The sequence below is a fragment of the Pelodiscus sinensis genome, chromosome 9 (genome assembly GCF_049634645.1).
Source record: "Pelodiscus sinensis isolate JC-2024 chromosome 9, ASM4963464v1, whole genome shotgun sequence".
Lineage (NCBI taxonomy): Eukaryota > Metazoa > Chordata > Testudines > Trionychidae > Pelodiscus > Pelodiscus sinensis.
The window spans coordinates 18,311,713-18,328,415 of NC_134719.1; the positions used below are offsets into that span (position 1 = coordinate 18,311,713).

The 16,703-nt window shown below is 39.9% G+C and overlaps 1 protein-coding gene across 6 annotated transcripts in view; it reads left to right on the forward strand.

Moving 5' to 3' along the window:
- The window catches only part of LEPR (leptin receptor), a 66,123-nt gene that overhangs the window by 19,264 nt on the left and 30,156 nt on the right, over positions 1 to 16,703 (forward strand). For all 6 annotated transcript variants that reach the window (XM_075936173.1, XM_025185634.2, XM_006125028.4 and 3 more), the window contains exons 4-9: positions 467 to 590; positions 5,165 to 5,370; positions 10,356 to 10,501; positions 11,223 to 11,367; positions 13,243 to 13,536; positions 13,714 to 13,831. In XM_075936173.1, coding sequence (XP_075792288.1) covers positions 467 to 590; positions 5,165 to 5,370; positions 10,356 to 10,501; positions 11,223 to 11,367; positions 13,243 to 13,536; positions 13,714 to 13,831 — 1,033 coding nt within the window. The remainder of the gene's footprint in view (positions 1 to 466; positions 591 to 5,164; positions 5,371 to 10,355; positions 10,502 to 11,222; positions 11,368 to 13,242; positions 13,537 to 13,713; positions 13,832 to 16,703) is intronic.

The window sequence follows — 16,703 nt, forward strand, 5'->3', positions numbered from 1 at the left end:
GTGGCAACATCTTAAATGCAACTGCTAAGATATTTAGGAACCTAAATCTTTTCTCAGAAGGATTTAGGCACTTAGGAAACAACTGTCAATATGATTTTGCTAAGTGCTAAAACCATTTGGAAATATATTTAGGCTCCTAAATCAGTTGGGCATTGCAATGCTGAATGCAGCAACACATATCTTTTAAAAATCAGGGCCTAAAGCCCTAATCTTGCAGACATTGCTTACTCGCTCACACAAATAGCCCGAAATTCCAAAGGACTAGTCACATAAGTAATATAATGCACATGATTTGCCTGGTTCGGACCCAATACAGTTATGAGAGAGTATTATTTTTGAAATGTCCTGGTTTTTCATTTTAGTGTAGCATATGTGCTAGAGCATAAGACTTACAGATAAATTTTATTTCTTTAAATGTCTTTGGTTTCAGTATGGTTTAGAAAATGTTTACCTCTTTTAAATATAGATTTAAGCTGGGACATTCAATGTTGGACTAACGGAAACCTGGAACTGTTAGTTTGTGTCCTGAAATTGTCTAACAAGAAGTCATATTTGAATGGAGAATTCAAGATTAATCTTTTGTATGTTCTGTAAGTATAAAATATATGACGCTTCCCATTTGTAAGGATATCCTAAAATACCAATAAAGGTCCTATGACTTTGTCATCGTATAGTAGTATTTGTGATCAGAAATGCAGTGGTAGCATTAGTCTGTACAATCATTACCTTGAAAGAAACTTACCAATTTTCTACTCCAGACTCCCTGAGAAATTGATTTACACATCTCCAAATTAATGACCTGCTGCTAATGTGTTAATTTTCCTCTCCAAAGATTATCTGTAGTACCTTTTGTTGTTGTTGTTGCTTTTTACCATTCTAAACTTATTTAACATTCATCACGTGGTGGTCAGTTTTTCCCCCCAGGAGTGAAGGTAAATTATAGTTTCTGTAGTGAGACCTGATGTTCCAAAGGAATAGTTGATTTCTTAATTTCATATTTTGTTAAAGGGGTAGTTTTCCTTGTTGGCTCACTGATTCCTTTCACATGCAGGCCAGAATAGTTTGAAAACAGTCCCAGTTCTAAAAGTATGCTTTCATGGCATTTGTTTCTCTCTGGGAGGCCTCAATTCAGTTACAAGTGCCAATATTCTGATATTTAGGCCATAAAAGCAATGAAAACAATGATCTTGTTTTGTTATTGTCTCCTCAATAGTTCACATATGGTCTTTTGACAGCTCAAGAGTTTCAGCCTTTAAAAAACATTTTTGATTCACCCTCCCACCCCCAAATATTATAGACTTCATCTAAAGTAGCTATGAATAGAAAGTGCTGCCCATGACAGAGCAGGTTTGAAGAAGAGACTGCAGTCAAATAGGACTCTGAAATATACTGCAGGAAAGATACTAGTAACAAGAGGGCTGCCAAGATGGAGATGATGTCGTTGTCCGATAGCCACCATATCTTCTATAGCATAATATCCTAGGAAGGAGGGGATTATTTCATCCAGTAGTTTGAGAGCCATAAAAATGGCAAGCTGGGAGTGAGCTGGAAAAGTCATCTAGTCCAGCTCTCCTGTGTGGAAGCAGAACCAAGGAAATCTAGATCAGCCCAGATAGGTGTTTGTCTCACTTGTTCTTGAAAACGTCCAATCACCGGGATTCCACTACCTCCCATAGAAGCCTAGTCCAGATGTTAACTATTTGCATAGTTGGAAAGATTTTCTTTAATATCTAACCTAAATCTCCCTTGCTGTGGACTGAGCCGATTACTACTTGTGGCTATGGAGAATATTTATCACTGTCGTCTTTATGGGTTTCAAGACTCACTAAGTTTCCTGTTAGTCTTCTCCCATCCATTCAAGTCTTAACCCACCTGATTTTTCCTTAGCAATCAACGTTTCTAAACTTTTTCTTATTTTTGTTGCTCTCTCAACTCTCTCCAGTTGTTCAGTTCCCTTGCTAGGTTCAACTCATTTTGTACCTTAGCTTTTCTGTTTTTGTACCTGCATTCTTGTGCTGTTCTTTTGTACTTGTCCCTAAGAATTTGCCCATGGTTTCACCCTTTGTAGAATTATTTTTTTATTTTTTTTCAGTTCATTAAAGCACTCTAATAGAGCTAAATGACCTCTTGTTTTTCTACCTGTCTTTTCTTCACATCAGGGTAGCTTGCTATTGTACCTTTAATATTGAGACTCTGACAGCTCTCCTGAACTTCTTTTTCTCTTGGATTTTCTTCCCATGAGACTTTATCTAACCAGTTCTCTGGTTGTGAAAGTCTGCTTTTGTGAAGTTCCTTGTTCTTCTTCTACTGTTCTCTTTCCTTTTCTTTAGAATCATGAAATCATCACTTCAAGGTCACTTTCACCCAAATTGCCTTTAATCTATAGCTTCAGAACCAATTCCTCTCTCTTGCCCAGAGCCAGTCTGAAGTTCCTCCACCTTCTGGAGCAAGAAATTGGTCCCCAGTAAATTGCAAGAATTAACAGGACATCTTGAGCTTTTGCAGTATAACTTTTCCAGCAGATATCTAAGTTATTACAGTGTCCCCATTACAACCACATTGTGTTTTTTGGATATTTCTGTTCTAGCAATGCTTCATCCACCTTCCTCTCCTGATTAGTGTTCTGGAGTAGTCCTTTAGCATAACCTCACCCATTTCCCTCTCCCCCCCCTTTATTTTCATCTAGGAATTTTCAACTGGTCTGCGCCTCATCTTCTTCTGGATAAGTGTATATAATCTTAATGTGTAAAGCAACAGTCCATCTTTGTTCCAACCACTGGCTGTGGGCAGCTGTAAGCACTTTGCCACTCAGCTGGGCAACACCTGAATCTCTCTTGAGTGGCTACCCAAGCCCTCAGTTTACAGGGAACATTGGCTTGAGGTTGGTCATAGAAAGGCACTCATTTTTGGTGAACTATATAATTCACTGTGATTTTGTGACTCGTGTCCAATGTGGCAATTCTGTATTTGTGCCATTAAAATTATTGCATTAGACAGCTATACGTTCTGTCTGTAATTGGACATATGGATTGGCCTGCTTTAAAAGTTTCTTCCATTTTCAAAGATTCTGTTTCAGAGAGATTTTCTAAACTTAAAATAGGAATGCTGCTGGAACTGGAGTGCAGAATTAAGTACTTTTAATGCCAATTATCTGTTTATGCAAAATGCATGTGGTGATCAGTATATTAGATGTATTGACTACCTTCTCAAGTTTGTAAAATGGCTTAGCTTGATACCATTTCTTGAAAGTGACCCAAAGAAAAGTATTGTATATGCTTTAGAAGTGTGATCTAATGCCTGTCTGGATCAAATATTAGAAAGAAATGAATGAGTTTTGACCTAAATTGCAGTGTGACAGCATACATCTCCATTTGTATGCTGCATCACACTTCATATCATTCAGCCTGTGCATTTCTGTATGCCCTAGATATTACATCTGATTCCTTAAAAAAATTCTTAAAGCATAATGTACTATTCCATCACTGGGAAATTTGCTCCAGCTGCTTTTGTTAAATAAACATTTTTATTTCTTGTTAGCAGTTTGAGTTCCATCCATTTAAAATTTTGGAAGGTTTTATTAAACCATATAGTTTTGCAGATTTTTGTACTAAGACTATTTTCATTTGTATGCTAATCTCCAAAGAAAAGTATTCCAACATGTGAAAAATTCATGCAAACAAATCTGGAGAGTTCAGCCAGAAGTAGTCTCTTGGGCTGTACTTCAGTTTAGAAAGAAACAAAACAGAATACTAAAGAGTTAGTTACTAAATACTTTCCACAAACCCATCCAAAGCAATAGTACTAGTAATGCCCGGGATTAAATGAGATTTGCTTTGCTAAGAAAAAGTCAAATTATCTAAGAAATAAACATGCTCTGTCTTCAAAGTAAACAAAGTGTCGCCATCTTGAAAGTAATCACATAAAGTTAGATTTTTAGAGTATATTTTGTTATGCTATGTATGTGCAAAATTCACCAGTTATCATCTGGTGTGGCTAATAAGTAATTTAGAAACATACCTGGACCTGGTGGAAGGGGGGAGGAAAGGAAAAGAGGGCAATTGTCCCACAGCCTGATGATTCTAAAGGTCTGGAGCCTCGTGATGGCTCTAAGGGCTGGAAGGGCAGCCCGTCACACTCCAGACAGCGCTAAGGGCTGGCTACTTCAGCCCTGCCCCTTCCGCCTGAGACCCCACCCCTTCTGGAAGAGTGGAGCTGGTCCCCTCCCCTCATCTTGCTCAGAGGCCTAGAGTGGCTGTAAGCTCTGGGGATGTAAGCAACTAGCGATAAGCATAAGCTTATCGGATAATTGACTAGTAATGCGACTAGTCGCTTCTATCCTGCCCCTGCTTCCCCCGCTGCTTCTATCAGAGAGAGGCAGCAAAAGGGGGGGGGCACTGGTGTGGGGGAGAAGCCGGCTTAAAAGCCAGTTTCCCCCAGCACCATCTCCGTGGGAGCCAGGGGAGGTAGAAGCACAGTGGGAAACAGCATGAGCGGAGACTGAAACAGTCTCCGCTCACGTTGCTTCTGCTGTGATTCTGCTTTTGAAATATACAAGAGCCCCTGTAGAGTTGTTACAGTTCAAGGACGGAGTCACTCTTATCAGCTAATCGAATAGTCGATCGAAATCCCATCCACGGTTCGATTAGTTAATCTAAATATAACATCCCTAGTCACTCCCCTGAACATATCCTAAACCTGGTCCAAATCCTGCAGCTTGCTGCACACGTAATATTTTGGTTTTGGCTGAATTTCAGGATTTTATATTATTATGACTCTTGATGGTAAATTTGGAGAGGGATATCAAAACTCAGGTTTCATGTTTAATCAGCATTTGAATATTGGGAATTGGGATGAGACCTTCATGAGTGACAGAGGATTTCTTAAAACTTCCTCTGATGCAGTTGTTTCTGGCCGCTGTCAGAGACAGGTTACTGGAGTAGATGGTCTGATCCAGTCTAGCAATCCCTAGAAATATCTTTCATTCGGCTCCTTTGCTGCCCACAGAGGTATAGCTGTAGAAAATGCACACAGCCTGATCTGTCTCTTGTGCTTTGCTGTTTTCAGTACTGTGCCTACTGTTTAATCCAAAGGGTTATATCTAATAAAGTATGCAGAAGATTGTCCAGGACATGATGCTTTTTAAATGTTTTTTTTTTCAATATAGATCAGAGTTGCCATTGGAAGACATGTCTACAGGTTCTCTAAAAGACAATTTTATGATTACTCAATGCGACTGTACTGGGTATGACAAATATGAATGTCGCATACCTTCACTAAAACTCAACTACACTTATATTATGTGGTTAAACATCATACATGGTGCAACATTTCTTCAGTCACCTTTAATGTCAGTCAAACCCATAAATATTGGTGAGTTCAATTTATTGTACACCTTTATTATAGAAAGTAGCAACAGGAAGTCCTTATTTTGTGGCTACCGATAGAACCTCCCATATCTGAGACTATCTGGTCCGGTAACATCTGTCATCCAGCAGGGACATAGATGTTGCTGGACCGAAGAGCCCCAGAGGCAGGAGCAAGTCAGGGGACTTGTCTGGGACAAGTGGCATCTGGGAAGCCCTCTCTGCCCTGGATGGAGAACTCCTGGCATTAATGGAGCAAGGTAGCTGAGAAGCCTTATCCCCAACTGAGGAAAATTACTGGTGTTGGTGGGGCTAGGGAGTGGCTGGGGAACCCGCAGTGTCTGCTGGGCTATGTGACCAAGGACTCCCAGCCCCAGTTGGGGAATCCCTGGTTTCAGTGGGGTGGCTGGGCGGCCCTGGCCAGGAACCTCAAGAAACCCCCAATGGCATCATGGCCAGGGTAACCACACAGCCTTTGCCGGGGAACCCCCCAGCTGAAGCAGGGCTGGTTGAGGTGGGCAGCTGAAATCCCCAGCAGCAGCAGGACATGCTTAGCAGCAGGGCAGGTGGCCCCAGCTGGGAACCCAGAGAATACTCTGTGGCAGCAGGACTCGCGGTGGCCAAGGGTCCAACTGGGAACCCTGGGAGACCATGGGGCAGCAGGGTGGAGAGTCCGTGCTGGAGCCTGTGAGTGATGCAGCCAGCAGGGGAGCACTGACATCCCTGGTCCAGCAAAATCCCTGGTTCAAGACAGTTCCAGTCCTGAGGGTGCTGGACCAGGGAGGTCCAACCTGTAGTTAGTTTTTGCAAGAGTAACTCACACGCTTGCACTTAGACCACTTACAGAGAGAGGAAGAATGAGTTTTCTCTGCAGCCTTAGCTGAGAGCCAGCTGGCTTTCAGCTCAAGCAGTAGAGGCTCATGCATTATGCTCCAGAGGTCCCAGGTTTGGTTTCCGCCTGTTGGTGTTACACAAGGATGTCAGCTGCAGCTGTATTAATTCTTCAGGGTAGCTTCTGTAAGGATCCGTGATGCGTATCCCTCCAGGCCTCCTAGGGTACGTCTAGACTACATGGCTCCGTCGACGGAGCCATGTAGATTTGTTGTTTTGGAAAAGGGAAATGAAGCCGCAATTTAAATGATCGCGGCTTCATTTACATTTACATGGCTGCTGCGCTGAGCCGACAAAGAGCTGATCAGCTGTTTGTCGGCTCGCGCGCTAGTCTGGACGTTCCCCCTGTCGACATCAAAGCCCTTTGTCGGCAGCCCCGGTAAACCTCATTCCACGAGGAATAACGGGGCTGCCGACAAAGGGCTTTGATGTCGACAGGGGGAATGTCCAGACTAGCCCGCGAGCCGACAAACAGCTGATCAGCTGTTTGTCGGCTCAGCGTGGCAGCCATGTAAATGTAAATGAAGCCGCGATCATTTAAATCGCGGCTTCATTTCCCTTTGCCTACAACCCTAATCTACATGCCTCTGCCGACAGAGACATGTAGTCTAGACACAGCCCTAATCTCCACCTTTCTTCAGGCAAATCTAGATTGAAGGAGGAACAATGTGTTGGGGGCACCTGAGCATTCACTTTGAATGCGGGAAAGTATATCAGCATATGGAGAACCAATGATCTGGTTCCTAACTGTTACCTAAGTTGTAACAGAAGATAAACTTTCTGCTATTTGTGCAGGTTTATTTTAAAGCATTTTCATCAGCAGCATTTGCATGTTCTTTCCTGGTCTCATTTTGGCACTTCCTTCATTAAAAGTACAATTTCCACTTTTTTAAATGTGGAAGATGTGGAAACCATTTTCATAGTTAGCTAGTAGAAGCCATCTTGTATAACAGAAACCATTTCAGCTTCTTGCTTCTGCACGTATACCAGAGTGAACTTTCTGTCACCCCATGTGAGAGGCCTACAGGATGAGCTATTGGAATGTGTTAATTGAGCTGTTTGAGAGGGGAGCGCTCACTCCTTGTTACCTGTCCCCCTTTCTTGCTGATAACAGTTTGCCTTTTAAGTTGAATTGATGATTTCTGTAATTGGATGCCCTGACGTCAAACTTGTTTGGTTAAGGGTATAAGATACTAGGATTGATTGTATTAGCCAGCCTTACTGGGCCCGGCTCTGCTGGGACCACGTTTGGCTCACGTTGTGCCTTATTGATCAATAAAGCTGTTTGTTAGCCGCCTAACCACATGGAAGCTTGGTTTTTTGCTTCAGCAAAGATTTACTTTTGCTATTTCCTCAGTTCATTAGCTCGGTGGAATCTGATGACTGATCTATTTGATACTTTGTTGCCATAAATGCTGCATAAAAAATGGTTGATAAATACATAACCATTTCCTGAATAGTTGAAAACATTTTTATTTATAACAAAATACTACGTATATTCCGGCATACAAGACGACCTCTGATGTTAAAAAACATCCCCCAAAAATCGGGGGTCGTCTTGTATGCCGGGTATACATCCCAGGCGCGCCTGGGATGCCCGGCCGCCGGCTTCACCCGAGGCTTTCAAAGCCGCGGAGGGGCTCCGGTGGGGGGGCAGCCCAGGCATGCCTGGGCTGCCCCGCCGCCGGCTTCCCCTGAGGCTTTCAAAGCTGCTGCGGCTTTGCTCCCGGTGCCTTTGGTCTGCTGGGGACCATCTACAGCAGACCAGGGACACCGGGAGCAAAGGAGGCGGAGGGACGCTGGGGTATAAGATGAAACCCTAACTTTTAATTAAAAAGATAGGGGGTCGTCTTATACGCCCAGTCGCCCTATACGCCGGAAAATACGGTATTTTTTTCTTGCTACTTTTTAAAAAGAATTAAAACTCCTTTGGATTAACACTTTTATCTTAATTACAAATTACATTAATATTTTTGGAGATGAGGGGATTATATTGATGATTACATACTGATTTCATTTTCATGATGTAATGATCAATTTGTTTCACAGCTGCATCTGCCATTATTAAAAGTGACTACAGATATAATTCATGTAATATGTTCTAAGCAATAAATAATGTCAGAGCTATTTTTGAAATATATAATTTTTAATAACCTGCCATTTTCTTGATAAAGGAAATAATTAGTTTTAAAATGAAATGGTTAATATTAGTGAAGAGAGATGTTTGCTTTGCACATGCAAGCCATAGCAATAGAATACTTGGCTACAAAATGCGAAAACATTGTCTACCTATGCTAACACTTAGATTACAATATAGAAAAGTTTTTTTACGTGTGGTTCTGTATTACCACAAGGACATTGTCATCAAAATTGCATAATGCATTATTAAAAGCAATGGACCACATCCTGAATCCTTCACTCTTGCCTTTCTCTACTGAAGCTAGTTAGTATACACAGAATTAGAGATGCCACAGACAGACTGAGAGATTTGGCCCTAACTATTTAGCTTCCAAAAAATCAAATGTTGATATATTTGTGATAGATTCTGACAACCTCAACAAAACTGAGTAGTTCCTTAGTCCTTGAATAACCTATAGATTTCAGTGAGACCACTTTTAGTGTAAGGAGATCAGAAAATGAGCCTCATATTTAAGAACTTACATCTATAATGCAGTTCAGACAGGTGGTCTCCAGTATTTGACCAGCGCTCCAGTAAGGTCAAAGAGGATGTTCAGGGGGTCTGCGCATGCAGATCAAATTGAAGGATGCAGTACTGCTTTTAAGATGGCCTTCTGAAGCATAGGCTATAAAACTCAGAAGTTCCTCATTTCCAGATTAAAGACACAAGGTTGGCTGTTTATTCTAACCTGAAAAATACCACTTATCAAAGCTATTTATCCGGAGTGAGAACTTCAGTGTTTTCTTTACAATGTGCTCGAAAAGGCAGGCCAACTAGAGTAATTGCACAGCAATAAATACATTCACTTCATCTCTGGTAAAAGTAAAATCCAAGTGTCTTGATTTTAACCCAGCATGATTATTATTTATAAGTAGTCATCCATTTTCCCCTTCTGTAGTGTTCTCTTTAACTCTGTTAGAGCCTTGCAAAACCTTCATTTTCTTTTGCTTCATTACAGTTTCCTATGAGGCCACCTTTCACAGCCAAAATCCTAGCAACCATAGTAGAATTGATGCAGCTACTTTCTGAGCCAGCTCCCATTCAGCAAAATCTGTGTCTGTGCTTTGTAGAATTGGGACCCTGGATAACAAGAAGCTGATTCTGGCTTAAGATAACTGCTACACCAAAGGTGGCCAAACTTATTGACCTTCTGAGCCTATTCTGAAATTGAAGAGTTGGGGTATGTCTGCTGGGGCTCATACTTTTAGCCCTGACCCCCAGCAGGTGTGCCCTGCTGGGCTGAAGCCTCGAGACCCTGTTCCTCACTACCAGGGTGACACATGGAGGGAGGTATGCAGGAGTCACCTCCCCCTTCCCAATTTTTGCCAGGCGTTATTGGCCCTACTTGATCCTATGGTGCTTCCGGGAATTCTCTCTACATGGCAGCTGCTAGAGCTGGCACACTGGAAATTATGGTGCTGGACAGAGGTGTCAGCAGACAGCTGGGAGCTGACTGCTTTTTCTGCTTTTTCTGCTGCCTCTCCTCATGGAGCTAAAGCAGCTGCTGCCTCTTCACTGTAGATAACACCTAGGGGTGACAGGGAAGGGCTGCTGAGGGTAGGGGGTGAGATGTGATTCAGGTTCACCAAACCTTTTAAATGGTGCCCACTGCTCTCAGTGGGCACCATTTATCTCTGCAACAGCATGACCCCATAGCTAACCATGTTTGCTAAACTATTACAGGCTATTCTGTTTTCAGAGTAGTTTAGGCTTAAATTATTTGCTAGAAGTATATTCAAATCAGAGTAGAGCAACTTCTAAAAACAAAGATTAAGGACAAGACGAGAGAGAGAAAGAGAGAGAAAGAGGTAACTGATTGAATTTGTGGCTAGTGCAAACATCTTGCGCAACAATCCTTGACAGTGACTGCCAGTTAAAAAAAAAAATAAATAAAAAGCTCGGTTTTAATATTTTTTTTACAGTAAAGCCTGAATCTCCAATGAACCTGCGAATAGAAATGGCAGACAAAGGACAGTTAAAGATCTGCTGGTCCAATCCAGTACTAACACCATATCCACTTAAGTATGAAGTGAAGTTTTCTGAGAATGCTACTCAAAATGCCTGGCAAGTGAGTGTGCTTATTATTTATTTTTATTGAAGATTTACTCATTCTAATTGTGTATTTAAATAGAACCTGCCTGAAGCTCTCTATCTAGATATCATAGTGGCTGTGACTTACTCAGAACCTAGGGGAAGAATTCCTCTTGGGGGACAGCTACTAGAGCATATTTCGCAAAACCTGCTTGGGTCAACACAGACTTTAAATTCAGGACTGACAGCATTAAAATGATTTAGCCTCTGCTGAATGAGCAAAAGGGCTAAGTTACTTGGAAGCAGCAGCAGACTCATAAATCTCTTATATGGAACAGCCATTAGAGACAGAAATGCTCCTCCCCACCCCTGCCCTCACAGCTTCACCTACAGACCTCTGAACTCTGCCCACGGGTAAATCTGGGTCTCATTGAAGTTGATCACAAAGCACCCATTGGCTTCAGTGGAGCTAGGGTTTCTAAGTGTGTGTGTCATATATAGTTTTATTATTGAATCATTTTTTCCACTGCCACAGTGTAGCTATCGCTGGGGTGAAAAGCAGCATCTATTTAACAAAAGATTGTAGCTGTTTTCTCCTGGTGTGTCTAACTTCCAACCTACTTGATTTAGATGTGATGAAAATTGAATGCTTTTGAGCAGTTCTAGTAGCCCTCAAAATAAACAGCTTCTTTCATTTGATTTCTCTTATTTTTCTGAAGTGGTGAAAAATAATAATGGCTTCTGATATAATTTAACAGGTGGATGAGATTGTAATAGAAACCTCCCTCATCATAGGGAGTATGCTGGTTGATTCTTCATATTTAGTTCAAGTACGGTGCATGAGTCTTCACGGTCCAGGATTCTGGAGTGATTGGAGTGCACCTTATAATTTAAATGCAGAAGGTATGTCCTCTACAATAATTTAAATAGCCATTATGTTAGAAATATGGTTTGCCCTCCCCCAATGAGAAAACAACAGAGGAGCTGAAAACCTACTCATGAAGAATTTTGAGTAGAAGGAGGGAGATGATCCAAGGTTGGGAAACTAGCCAGACCTTATTTTCCCAAGGGAGAGGGCAGCTCAGATAGAGCTAACCAAATTTCAGCTCTGCAGAGACAAGGAGGCATAGGATTCCAGGTACAAATGACAGAGCTTAGAATGTCAGAGAAGAAAGTCATCAAAGAGACAGTGGAGCCGAGTCTACCAGAGATAAATGAATGTGGAACAGACAGCCCAGGTCAAAGAGAAGAGAATGGAGTGGGCCCATTAATGTGCTTGACATAGGCGCACACACTGGTCAAACTGTTCTATACTAGGCGCCTCTAAAATAAGCATCCAAATATCTAACCTGACCTATCAGGTCAGTTACTTAGCTAACCTAAATCCTAATTTAGGCACCTGTGGGCACTCACATTTTGAAATGTTGGGTCATATGAATATATGCTTACACTGCATGTGTGCGTTTGTGTGTATACAAACGAATACAGGCATACCTTCAAAGAGATTATATGCATGTATAAAATATAAATATGTACAGTTTGTAGAAAACTCTGAGATGCAGTAGATAATCTCTCTCTATTAAATATTCTATTGTAGGATATTAATTGTGTTAAACACATTTTACTGGCTAAAAATCATGTTGTGATAAGCATGATGACAACCTTAGAGAGAGTAATTTTTTCACTGCAGGGAGCTCAAATTTGCCTAGTCTCCCAGTGGCTAATGTTAGCATTAACCAATGGAAGAACAGTAAAACCAGCAGGATAGTTAGTACAGCAAAGAGGCTGCTTTGCATTCATACAAGCACATTAACACTGGGAGTACAAAATGCTCAAAACAGGCAGTAGTATTTTTATACAACAGATTAGCATTATGTTTTGATCTGTATTTAAACAGAAAGACTATGCTGATGACCAAGAGACAGTATTTTGCACCACTGTTCACAAGACTGTATTTTGGGCGCATCTTGGTCCATTATGAGTGTAATTAGGAAAATTGTTCAGTTGATGTGTATCTTCGCATAGATCCAAATAGTCGAGTTGATGGATTTTTCAAAATAAACTTTAAAATATTAATCGTCTCACAACTATCATGTATTTTTGAGTGCATACACCTCTGTGCTGTGTAATTAATACACTATATTTTGTATGTGTTTTGCATGACAGGTGGTCTATAGATGGTCCTGTTCTGTATTGCAAACTCCTGCCACAGCACTGAAATTATTACTCTTTTTCTAAAGTTTGAGAGAATGCTTATTGACAGAGACTTTCCATGTTCAAAATAGTATACTGAAGTGTAATATCTAGTTCTTCATGCAGCTTGCAGCTTCCCAGCATTTCCTTTTCACTCATAAACAGAGTTGCCTTTTCACTTGTACAACAGTATGTTTGTGTATGCAATGTAGGTGCACACTTCTGAAAATACACTTACACTTACTCCACGTGTAAGATGATGCAGTATATTATATGACCTTGCATTTATTCCATTTCATCTATTCCATCATGAGTAAGGATGTTGAAGGTGAATGTCCGTGTAGATAAAAATGTTCAAATAAATATAAATAATGATACATATGAATCATGGGGTCCCTTCTGCTGCTGTCCCTGTACTCATGTAACACTCATTAAATTCCAAGAGTTGAATTTCTGTTTAGGAGCAAGATTTTTATAGAAGTTTGCATCATTAATTATCCTATCATTTTGTAAAGCTACCTTTTTTGTGTGAAGTTTCATATCTCTTAAAGATTCTTTTTCTGTTTCTTTCTTTCCCTGTAATAGATGTCATGTATTTTCCTGCCAAGATACTGACGAGTGTGGGTTCTAATGTTTCCTTCTATTGCATTTATAATGACAAAAACAAAATGATTTTGTCCAAGAAGATTGTTTGGTGGCTGAATTTAGCAGAGGAGATCCCAGAGAGTCAGTATACACTTGTGAATGCTCGTGTTAGCAAAGTTACTCTTTTCAACTTGAATGCAACAAAACCTAGAGGAAAATTCTCCTTCAATGCATTGTACTGTTGTAGTCAAAACAGAGAATGTCATCATCGATATGCTGAATTATATGTAGTAGGTAAGGGTTTGGATGTCTTTCCTTTTTTATATATACTTCAATGTACTTGACATTTTCAAGTCAGAACATTTCAGTTTGATTCCAAGAAGCTTTTTGCAGGCAACAGTGACTTATTGTTTTGTCTGCTTAACAATTTTACCTTTATTTGTATTAATATTTTCAATGTGTTTTAAATAGATGTCAATATCAATATCACATGTGAAACTGATGGGTACTTAACTAAAATGACTTGCAGATGGTCCACCAACACACATTCATTGCTTGTGGGGAGTTCCTTACAGTTAAAATACTACAGGTGTGTATAGTTTTTAATGTAGTTATATTTGTTTGGAAACTGTTACTTTGGAAATATGAATGCAGTAATAGATGTTCAATAAAAGTGAATATAAAATCTGCCAAGCCATTGTGTGTCAAACTTTCACCCAATCTCCTAACTGGCTTCCGAAATGGAACCCACAGATTTCAGCTGGTCTCATGTATGTGCACAAATGAGGTCATAGATCCAAGCATCCTGTATGTGTTGTATTCACGCATTATTCAGCATGTACAAAAAAAATCATGGACACAGTTTTGAAGGCAAGCCTTGAAAATATGGATAAAACATATTTAAAACTAAAACAGGAAATATTATTAAATAACTATACTGTGAGAAATTTGGTTTTATTCCTCTGGCAGCAGGGCTGAATCCTGACAGAGCAAACTAGTATACCTTTTAAACCTTCAGTTTTCTTTCAGATTCTGTTCCATTTTTGCAGTACAAATCCCCATCTTGCTTTTCTACAATGGATTTTGATTTGTATGACTTCTCACAATGGGAAAATTTGCTTGAATCATAATTTGTATGATTGAGATTAGTTGTTCATCTGTATAAATTAAACCTGACTTCCCACACACACACACAGTGATTAAATATATGGTGGCAGAATTTGGCTGACTCCAAAAGAAAAAGAACTTGCTCAGAAGAAGATTGTTACTTTACACTTAACAGTGTTGGTGGGTGGAGCAGTTTTCAGTTTGCTACTAATATTCATGGTCTAACTTTCAGGTTAAGCAATGTGCAAGCTTAGGACCAAATTCTAGTCTACATTTGCCAGTGTGGAATCTTCATAGACGGTCTCTGATGTAACAAATTTGGTCTCTTGCTTAGGGAAAAGATCGATGCTGCTGTGATTGATCTTCTGGAGTTCTATTTAGCGGGTCTTTACTAGAGGGTGCCCCATCCACGGCCGATGCTTCTGTGAGGAGTAAGGGAAGCCGATGGGAACATTTGTTCCTGTTGGTCTCCTGACGTGGGGATGGCAGGGAAACTTGAATTAAGGTATGTCGACTCCAGCTACATAATTAACGTAGCTGGAGTTGCGTATCTTAATTTGACCTTCCCCTTTAGTATAGACCTGGCCTTAGAGAGGTTTGGTGAATAGAATTCAAATCCTTACTGTAGTGCAGGAGAAGAGGGGTTCTGTTCAGACCTAGTTTTCCTCTTGTTCCTGTGGTTTTCCCCTTATTTCCTAAATCAAAGCAATTCTGACCATCCTCAGTAGATAGAGCCTAAGTGGTAGGATGCTGCTTTTATAAAGATGGTCCATTTCATCACAGACAAAGGAAAAATACTCCGTATATCTTTAAATCCTTTTCTCTTCATCAGCTTCTCCAACCATTGGTACTTGTCTGTAGTCTTGATTACTTTTTCCTGTCATTCCCTGGTACCAAATAATTTCAGAGGACATCATATGATTCTGTCTCTTTCTTAGGTCCCCCGAGTTTTCCTTTTTGACCTTTGGAGAGTAGCAATGCTACAAGAGGACAAAAGTGTGGTATAGTTAGTTCATCATTCATACATTTGTGCCAGGAACATCCTATGAAAAGGTCTTTCTCACATCATCTAATAGTTTTAAACACAAAAGATTTTTATAAATGCACAGTATTTGAATAAATAGAATGGAAAAACAAAGCCTCCCTGAGCAGAAATCATTGGATTTATTCTCTACTGGGGTAAACTTGATTTGTGAGAATCCTTTTAGCAAAGAATTTTAAGTCCCAGTCCTGCAAACACTTATGCTCTGATTCAGGAAAGCTAAAATGCTTTCTTGAATAGGGGTGAATTTAAGTAAAGAGCTTTCCTGAATTGGGCCCAGCAGTGTGAAGTGAGAGTGGTTCCACTAAGCTCAACTGTATTTGTAGGATTGGATCATAAATACTAAGTGCTGGGCACTATAGGGAACCTGTTGATGGATAGAACAATAAACAGAATGTTTAGAATTTCATATGAAAATCTTTTCTGGCCCTATATTGTGACCAATTGACTTCTAGGCTAAATGTTACCTTGAATACCTGCTAGAGACACTTATGTTGTAAGAAGTAACTTTCATTGTTCTTTCCCCTTTACTTCCCTCATCTTTCCATGTTAGTCTCTCACATCTCTGGAGAGAGATGATATTTCCTAATATTTATAATCTCATTATAATATGATGAGGTATTGACACTAACATGGTGTAGAAAGTGCATGCCAGCTTTCTTCTTTGTTTCTGTATTGATTCTGTTGAGGTATTATTAAAAATATAAATCTAAATGAAAAAGAGAACATTTTTCATGAGAATAATTAAACTAGAAAATATATTTTAAAAAAATCTAACTAATGGCGTAATTTCCAGGATCTTTAAAAAACAGACAACTTTATTATTTTCACAATGTTTGGGCAGATGTTGAACACAAACACAAAAGCTGAGTGAAATTAACCATTCTGTTTTCACTACCCAAGCTGAACAAAATGCCAAATTTAAGCAGCCACCATAAATATTTAAGAATAAACCTTGAACTGGAAAACTTCCTTCTGTTTTAATTATCCAAAGTGGTGATATTAGAAATACTATGAAGATAACTTAATATATAGAAATGTCTCCATAGTGCCTCTCCAGATCCTTTGGGGGGGTATACAAGGCCATCCTCCAAATTGGAGTCTAAAGGTTAGATTTAAACATGTTATTTTTGCATCATTGTTGCTTTTTGCTAGAAACATAATGTGCCAGTTTCTGATTTCTTCACAATCACTGATGCAATTAAAATGTTGCAAACAAAATTCCATTGTACATTACATTGCAATATTTTTGCCTTTTCACTATTTTGATTGGGCTGTAATTCCACCTTCCTCTACAGATCAACACTGCCAA